Raw genomic sequence first — 8,381 nt, 5'->3', positions numbered from 1 at the left:
GTAAATGGGGCACCCTATTGGCCCGTCGTCAGCAACCTCATCCATCCTTGGAGCGGCGCGTCAAGCATGTGATGCATCTATATGCATACCTCTCAAACACCCAATAAAAAAGAACACGTGTCCATTTTTTATTGGGTTTCACTCCAAAGACGCATACCGTGCTTGAAAGACGCATCCCGCGCATGATGCGCCGCTCCAAGAACGCGCGAGGTTGCCAAATTTGAAAATAGTTTTGGTTAATGGTTATCTTTGTAATTTCCCCTTTTTTAATCCCCTCATTTTTAACAAAATTATAAATAACATAAGAATATTTTAAGATACCAAAAAGTTAATATTTTTTTTGCTTTAATACATATGGTACAACCTAAATCTAAATGATGGTAAATTAATCTCTCAAACACTAATTACACTTTAACCTCCTCATCACAGTTACACTTTAATCTCCTCGTCTTTAACAAATTTATAGATAACTAGTTATTAGTTACACTTTATTCCTTTATAAAACTAACTGACTCATGATTTTTAAACTTTTAAACGGTCATAACTCTTTTGTACGTTAATATTTAAAAAACACACACAATAAAACGAGGATTTATTCTCTCCAATTCGAGTATAGTATTGTTATTGTGTTTTAATTAAAAATGATACTTTACGTGATTAACAATGTTTAAGGTGAGCAATAATTGAATTATTAAACGAAACTGAACCAAAAACAAATGAAGCCGAAACCGAAATAAACTGACAACTATTAACCAAAACCCAAACCAAAATTGGTGATTGATTTTTTGGTACCCTTGTTCAACCAAAATTAACCAAACCGAATCGAACCATTCATATTTTTATATATTTCTAGCTTTTATACCTTTAGTTCATGTATTTCATATTTGTACCTCCATTTTATGTAGTTATACTTCCATTTCATGTATTTATACATCCATTTCATGTATTTATACCTCAATTCATGTATTTCTAAGCAAAAGTTTTAGTCCAAGTTTGGTTTCAACTATTAACCGAAATTAAATAAATAAAACCAAAAACCGTTAATCCAACCGAATAAACCAAAACCGATTTTTTAATAAAATAGACTAATCGATGACTTTGGTTGAGGATAATACTAAACCAACCGAACAATGCACACCTTGTCAGTGTCTGTGTTTTCCGACACATCACGTGGGCACCTTTCTAGCAATAGTATAATACGTTAAACTAAGAAAAATATGTTTTTCTTTTTATTTATTTAACCAATTTCATATAATATCATTAAAAAATACACATTTACATTATTATTCTGTCAATGCTTGTAATAAAATATAATAAAACTATAGTAAGACCTCCTACGGTCAGAGGTTTTTAGCTCCACGAACAAACTTTCATAGAAGAAAAACATAGGACCGCTGTAGACATGTCAAAGAGGGAGAACGACGTAGTCCGTGGTCATAAGCCCTCTATAAAGATTGAAGCCGATCTTTTTGAGCGGGAAAGAAAAAGAAAAAAACGTGCAAACTATGATAAAATAGAGAAGTTGTACGATATGTAAGACAGTTTCCTAACATAGAGGTTCCCAAAAACCGGTTCCCAAAGCGAAACCGAATTGCAACAAAAACGGGTTTGAGAGAAGCCGGTTCGAAACCAAACCAGCAATTTGTAATCTATCTGTGAACCGCTTTGTTGAAACTGAAGCCTGTCAAAACTGAAGAGAACCAGATAAAACCTGGTTGAACCGGTTCAAATAGAACCAATCCAAATTGATTTGGGAAAAAACCAATTTTGACTTTCTTTGACCAAACCCAACGGAACCTAACATTCTAACATGATGAACTGAAACGGTATAGACCCAAAAAGGGATTCGTACGCATCGTCACACCCTTCGATTTACCAGGTATAAACTGTTTAATGTTTTGTGGAAATTAAGGCTATTACACCATAATTCCTGTATTGACAAATTCAAAAATGTTATACACAAACTAGGATGAGCAAATGGTATCACTACCGAAACTGAACAGGTACAATACCGGTACAGAACCGAACACTTTCGGTATCGTACCCATTTTATGCGGACCGTGCTTTCCGAACCGGTACAATATTTTACCCACTTTTTACCTTGGATATCGTACGTACCAAACACTTTTGGTGGTGCCCATAGTTTACGATTTTCAGGACAGGTACTTAAGTGGCGGATCTAGCACAAAAAGAAAGGGGCATCCCAATTTTTTTCTTTTTTTTTTTTTTTTGAAATCAGGGTTATCCTTTGTATAAAACCGGAAAAAAAATGACAATACGAAAACGGTACGAAGACGGGGTAGCCCGTGCTACCCCTCCTAATACACTAGCTCTGCCCTGGGTACTTTTGGTACTACAGTACCGATCTCATCCTACTTAGATGTATTGCGTGTCTATTAGTTTTTATCATATCCCTCGATAAGTATTTTGTTATAAGGTTGTGTTTAGACTTTAGATCTAACTTAAACACCTATTATAAATGTGTATGAGCTCGACATGTGCTGTTATAAATCTTGCTAAAAGCTCTAGACATGGTTGCGTCATTTTAGCGTTACTAAATAAATGTTGGTATCGGTTATGGCCACAACTATATATCGAGTAACAAATTTCTCAGACGTTATGCTTCTTTGCTAAAGCAATAAGTTATGTTTCCGTTATGGAATGTGTAATGCATGTTTGCTTCTTAGAAGCCTGTGATATGGCGATGTTCAATGCAAATTTTTCAAACTTTTTACCACGCTAATTGTCGAATATTCAACATATGAACAGAAATCTGCAAAGCCAATCAGGGTATAGAGAAAACAAAATGGTGATGTTCGCAACAACCGTAACTTCATCTTCTTATTTACATTTCCCAAAGAGACTTTTGATTACTCGACAAACAACAATCAAATGTTCTTCGACTACATCATCAATTTCCGCCAGTTTTGACCTTAAAACTTACTGGTCAACCCTGAGAGAAGAAATCAACCAGAAGCTTGATGAAGCTATACCTGTTAAGTACCCCGCTCAGATATACGAATCCATGCGCTATTCTGTTCTTGCGGAAGGAGCTAAACGAGCACCTCCCGTTATGTGTGTTGCTGCCTGTGAGCTCCTTGGTGGTAACCGCCTTGCTGCCTTCCCCACTGCGTGTGCCCTTGAGATGGTATATTGTATATGTCCTTTGACATGCTTTCACCTTTTTCAATGTTTTCATAACCGGAACGACAGATTGGACCACAACCGGCTACATAACCAGTCCGGTTGAGTGTATTTGAACCGGAGGGTTACAGACCGGGTGGTTGAACTGTATTTCTAATTTTTTTTTTCAAAATCTGATTTACTGATTAATTTACTACTTCACTCTCCATATTTTATGTATCTATAAGGCTTCATATTTTATTAAATTGCAAATCTACACCAAAAGATAGTAGTTACATGTTTTGTTTTGAGTAAAATGCCATGGTTGTCCCTGACGTTTGGCCACTTTTGCGACTTTCGCCTAAAGGTTTGTTTTTTCGCATTTGGATCCAAGAGGTTTGAAATTTTGTCATTTTCATTAGGTTCGTTAACTCCATCCATTTTTTCCCCGTTAACTCAGGGGTATTTTTGTCTTTTTTGTTAACTTAAAGGGCAATTCGGTTTTTGGAATACTTTTACATTATGCTATATGCTTGTACATAAAGTGAAAAAGACCGATTTGCCTTTTAAGTTAACAAAAAAGACAAAAATACCCCTGACATAACGGAGAAAAAATGGATGGAGTTAACGAGCCGGATGAATATGGCAAGATTTCAAACCTTTTGGATCCAGATGCCGAAAAACAAACCTTTGGACGAAAGTCGCAAAACTGGCCAAGCCTCAGGGACGAAAATGGCATTTTAGTTTTACCCTTTTGTTTTTCGTTAAAAATATATCCTCTAGTTTTAATTTTTTTTATAATGTCATCTGGTTTTTAAAACCGGTCTGACCAGTGGACTAGTAAGGTGCAGTTAAATGAACAGCCCGGTTACGAAAACATTGCCTTTTTTCAGTTGTTTTATATCCGATATCCGATCAGCTGGCATATGTGTGTTTTATAGGTGCATGCTGCTTCTTTAATCCATGATGACTTGCCATGCATGGACGATGACCCATCCCGAAGAGGTCAACCATCAAACCACACCGTCTTTGAGATGGACATGGCCATCCTAACTGCCGACGCTTTGTTCCCGCTAGGGTTCCGCCATATTGCACGAGCCGTTGGTTCCACCGGCATGGCTGCTGGTCAGTTTGTGGACCTGGAGGGCCCCGCAAACGCCATAGACTTCATCCACGAAAAGAAGTATGGCGAGATGGGTGAATGCTCTGCCGTTTGTGGAGGACTTCTAGCGGGTGCTAACGATGAGGAGATCCAACGGCTCAGAACATATGGGAGGGCGGTTGGGATCTTGTATCAAGTGGTTGACGATTTGTTGGAAGCGAAATCATCTAAAAACAAATTAGTAGCTGCCGAGAAACTTGTGAAAGAAAATAATAAGAGTTATGTGGGTGCTTATGGCGTCGAGGAGGCGATGGAAGTGGCGGAGGCTCTTAGAGCCGAGGCTAAAACCGCTTTGGAAGGTTTCGAGAAGTATGGCGAGAAGGTGTTACCGTTATACAGTTTTGTCGATTACGCTGCTGATAGAAGTTTTAGCTTCGCTGATCACGTTTGATTATTAATAAACTATATATGTAACTCTGAATAATCATAATCTGATCTATATATCATGTACTCAAAAGTGGTTTGCATCATCATCTGTATAATATGATCTTTAAATATAAATAAATTATATGTTAAAGTTATTAGAAACAAGAATTCGAGATTAGGGTTCTGAGAAGAACCGATCTTCCCATCGTTTGATTGTGGTCCGAGCTAATGGAAACAAAAATTCGCATAATGATTCAGGTGTATAAATCGAGTCCAAATCGCATTATTAGCGGCGATACAAAAGAGCCTAAGAACGAAGCATGGAAGTGCGACCGCGCAACCAATTGTAATCTGGCAATAGCTCCACTGGTCCTGTTGATGCAATTGCTATGTCCTGCAATCCTCAAAAGTTCAAAAAAAAATTAATAATAATAATAATAATAATAATAATAATAATAATAATATTATTACCATCCCCACCGTCACCAACACTTGTTCTACACTGTATAAACTAGGTTTGGGTCCGAACAGATCGTTTATAAAAAAAGTAACCTTTTGGTTCGGGACAGAACGGGTTCTCACCAAGGAAAAACTCGGGTTGAAACGGCCAAACGGGTCATATTAAGTATATATTAATACCGTGTGTAAAGAGGGATAACCTGATCAAATATGAATCTGTTGGCTACACGTTTGACTGCGGCAACATCCACTAAATCAACTCTGGTTAACATTTCGGCAAGTGGGATTCTACGTCCGTATGCAAGCAACTGCAAAAATATAAATAATAAGAAAAGGGACAGTGTTTTTTTTATTAGTATCCGAAATTTGTAATTCTATATTTTTATATTTTAATTATGAATAACTATAATTTTACAAGCTACCCATCGGTTGTTTGACGATATCTAATGTAGATATGTATCTGGCGTACCTGCCGTCCAATTTCTTCAGCCCTGGGCTGTTCTTTACAGAATTCATATTTAAGCTGCAAACAGTGAAGAACCGTTATGATTTAAGTACAAATAACGATTACTATAATATGCCTGTGGATTTACAGGTTCATTAACCAGAATCGCATGATCACTAACTAGTGCCGATTTACCTTATTTTGAGCGCGAATAACATCCTCCTCTGTGACTTGGTAACATAGTTGGCTTAACTTTTGCATTATTGCATAAGCCAAATCATCTAAGCGATCTGGCTGCAGAAAGAATAGAAAGCATTAAGCTGGCAATCAGTAATAAGAAGTTTAATCTTGATGATGTCATGAGAAACGATTATTCAACAACTCACTTTAGCAATAGCACTGACACCAAAGAGCCCGGTATCTTTGTAGTGACAAGTCGCAGCCCTTAAGTGCTCAGCAAGTTCATCGATCCCCGCCATCTGAGCGAATTGTGAGCTGTTCATTGTTTCCAAAGAATACAAATGCGATAACGAAATCACACTCTATTCGCAATGTTGAAAGTAAAAAAAACGTTTGCACGAAACAAATTTATTTTCAGTGTATAAGAAGAAGATGGAATAATGGATTGTAGTAATCCCAACTATTAGCAATTTTCCGGCAACACTCCCGACTACAGAAATATCTACTGATGGTCCCACCTTTTAACCTGTTTTATCCCAACGAGCCTTTTCTAACCCAGTTAGTTTTTTGGTGATGTGGACGCTATCGTGGCACAAACCTTTGTTATTTTATGAGGTGGCTCCTTATTTAGCACTCTCATCACCGCCTCACAACCACGACCACCCACCACCACCTTAACGACCACTTGCCGGAAAATAGGTTAAAAGGTGGGACCATAAGTAGATATTTCTAAAGTTAGGATTGTTGCCGGCCAACTGCTAATAGGTGGGATTATTAAAAGGAAAAATTACAAGTTTTGTCCTTTATCTTTATACCACTTTTCAGGCGGTGTCCTTTTTAACGAATGTTGACAGGCGGTGTCCTTTACTAGGTATTTTGTTGCAAGTTTAGTCTTTTACACCCAACCCAGTTAAAAAACCCTGTTAATTGTTGACAGGCGGTGTCCTTTACTAGGTATTTTGTTGCAAGTTTAGTCCTTTACCTAGGTATTTTGTTGCAAGTTTAGTCATTTACACCCAACAATTAACAGGGTTTTTAACTGGGTTGGGTGTAAAGAACTAAACTTGCAACAAAATACATAGTAAAGGACACCACCTGTCAACATTCGTTAAAAAGGACACCGCCTGAAAAGTGGTATAAAGATAAAGGACAAAACTTGTAATTTTTCTTTATTAAAATCCATTATTCCTTACAAAATTAAATAAAAGGGTACTGACTACCAACCCCTTATGTTTGTCAACATCTGCGGATTTGGTCAATGATCCAAGCATAAGTTGTATGACCAACAAAGCAAACGAATCGGGATCTGTCCATGAAGCTCCATTGAAGAAAATCCCAAAATAAGCATACGGCATATCATCATCCCTCTTACGAATCTGATTATTTCACAGTTACAGCAACAAGTTATTAAATCAACTAAGATTCGTTAGTTATCCAAACTCCATGTCACTAATTCAAGCCCACAAAAACTGTGACACCACACCTCGGACCCAGTGAATATAGCAGGCGCTCGTTTTACTAACTGCGTCGAAGTTATGGGATTGGTCGATAGTTTTGTGAACGTCTTTTTCACCTGCTCTACAATCTCCTCATGGTTAACGGCCCCCGAGGCTGTAATGATCTGTAACAGATCATATTAATAGTATAACGATAACAATAAGCGATCGGACATTGGAAATCATATTAATGAATACCGTTCTGTGGGTGGAATAGTGGGTTGAAAGGTAATCTTGAAGAACCTTCTTTGTCACAAAAAAAGCGTCTTTAGGACGCCCATCAGTGCTCCGACCAAAAGGAGTGTCTTGGAAAGCAGCAGCATGTAAACAATCAGAAACTACTGAATCTGGATCTTCATTCTCCTGAAACCGACAAATTCAAGAATAATAACACACACATGTGACATGTATTCAGGTTACATATCTGCAAACAATAAAACAAACCTCTAGCATCCGAGTTATCGTATCATTACGCAAATCTACAATCATGTTTTCTTCAAAAGTGGAGTTCTGCAACATATCAGATAGAATATCAATCGCCTTAGGCACGTCTGCTGCCATCACTTTGGCGATATAAACCGTCTGTTCCCTTGAAATATAGCTTTGGTATTCGCCTCCCATGTTCTCAAATTCCTCATCCAAATCACTACTAGACCTCTTCGAAGTCCCTCGGAATACCATATTCATAAGGAAATTAGCAACACCACGGGTCTCGTCTGTTTCAAACCGGGAGCCTGTATCGATCCACACACAGACGGTGGCTGTGTGGGAGAGATTAGACTCGGTAGCGATACGGAGGCCGTTAGGAAGAGTGGTGAGACGTGTCTGAGGGCAGGAGAGGATAGATGTGTGATCGGTTAGGATAGGGTGAGGAGAGTTGTGTTTTAGGAACCTAGGAGTGTCGGATACGGCGGTTGAAGTGGATCGGGTGGTGGTTAGAGCTTGGTGAGAGCGGCGAGACAGCATGATGAGGCGGCGCGTGGCAATGGACATTGTGGGTGTATGTGTGTTTTTGTGATTCTGATGTGAAGTGAAACTGGGAGGGTAATATGGCAATGGGGATGATGATAACGACAAGAAACAATGGTGGAAACGAACCGGTTTCGGTTGCCGTCCATGGCCTGCTTCATTGTGTTGGAAAATAATCGTT

At 38.3% G+C, this 8,381-nt stretch overlaps 2 protein-coding genes across 2 annotated transcripts; one reads left to right on the top strand and one right to left on the bottom strand.

Moving 5' to 3' along the window:
* Positions 1–2,748: 2,748 nt before the first annotated feature.
* LOC110871892 (heterodimeric geranylgeranyl pyrophosphate synthase small subunit, chloroplastic) lies at positions 2,749–4,815 on the top strand. Its single transcript, XM_022120648.2, has 2 exons — positions 2,749–3,148; positions 4,065–4,815. Exons 1-2 carry the CDS (start codon positions 2,762–2,764, stop codon positions 4,674–4,676), a joined length of 999 nt encoding a protein of 332 aa, XP_021976340.1. The 5' UTR covers positions 2,749–2,761; the 3' UTR covers positions 4,677–4,815.
* Positions 4,816–4,880: 65 nt separating this feature from the next.
* Positions 4,881–8,224, bottom strand: LOC110871891 (probable mitochondrial-processing peptidase subunit beta, mitochondrial). Its single transcript, XM_022120647.2, has 9 exons — positions 7,676–8,224; positions 7,430–7,594; positions 7,219–7,356; positions 6,960–7,111; positions 5,942–6,050; positions 5,751–5,849; positions 5,580–5,633; positions 5,311–5,418; positions 4,881–5,045 (listed from the first exon to the last, which is right to left on the bottom strand). The coding sequence occupies exons 1-9, from the start codon at positions 8,222–8,224 to the stop codon at positions 4,959–4,961; spliced, it is 1,461 nt and encodes a 486-aa protein (XP_021976339.1). The 3' UTR covers positions 4,881–4,958.
* Between the last annotated feature and the right edge of the window lie 157 nt (positions 8,225–8,381).

Source organism: Helianthus annuus, chromosome 8 (genome assembly GCF_002127325.2).
Source record: "Helianthus annuus cultivar XRQ/B chromosome 8, HanXRQr2.0-SUNRISE, whole genome shotgun sequence".
Lineage (NCBI taxonomy): Eukaryota > Viridiplantae > Streptophyta > Magnoliopsida > Asterales > Asteraceae > Helianthus > Helianthus annuus.
The sequence above is the reverse complement of the archived record's forward strand: the minus strand, read 5'-3'. Positions and strand labels throughout refer to the sequence as shown.

What these genes read in the sequence shown, in the direction of transcription:
- LOC110871892 (XM_022120648.2), top strand. Translation starts at nt 2,762, where the DNA reads ATGAACAGAAATCTGCAAAGCCAATCAGGGTATAGAGAAAACAAAATG. An exon ending in CTGCGTGTGCCCTTGAGATG is followed by an intron (nt 3,149 to 4,064) that starts GTATATTGTATA and finishes TGTGTTTTATAG; the next exon opens with GTGCATGCTGCTTCTTTAAT.
- LOC110871891 (XM_022120647.2), bottom strand. Translation starts at nt 8,224, where the DNA reads ATGTCCATTGCCACGCGCCGCCTCATCATGCTGTCTCGCCGCTCTCAC. An exon ending in ACTATTCCACCCACAGAACG is followed by an intron (nt 7,357 to 7,429) that starts GTATTCATTAAT and finishes GATCTGTTACAG; the next exon opens with ATCATTACAGCCTCGGGGGC. An exon ending in GTGTCAGTGCTATTGCTAAA is followed by an intron (nt 5,850 to 5,941) that starts GTGAGTTGTTGA and finishes TTCTTTCTGCAG; the next exon opens with CCAGATCGCTTAGATGATTT.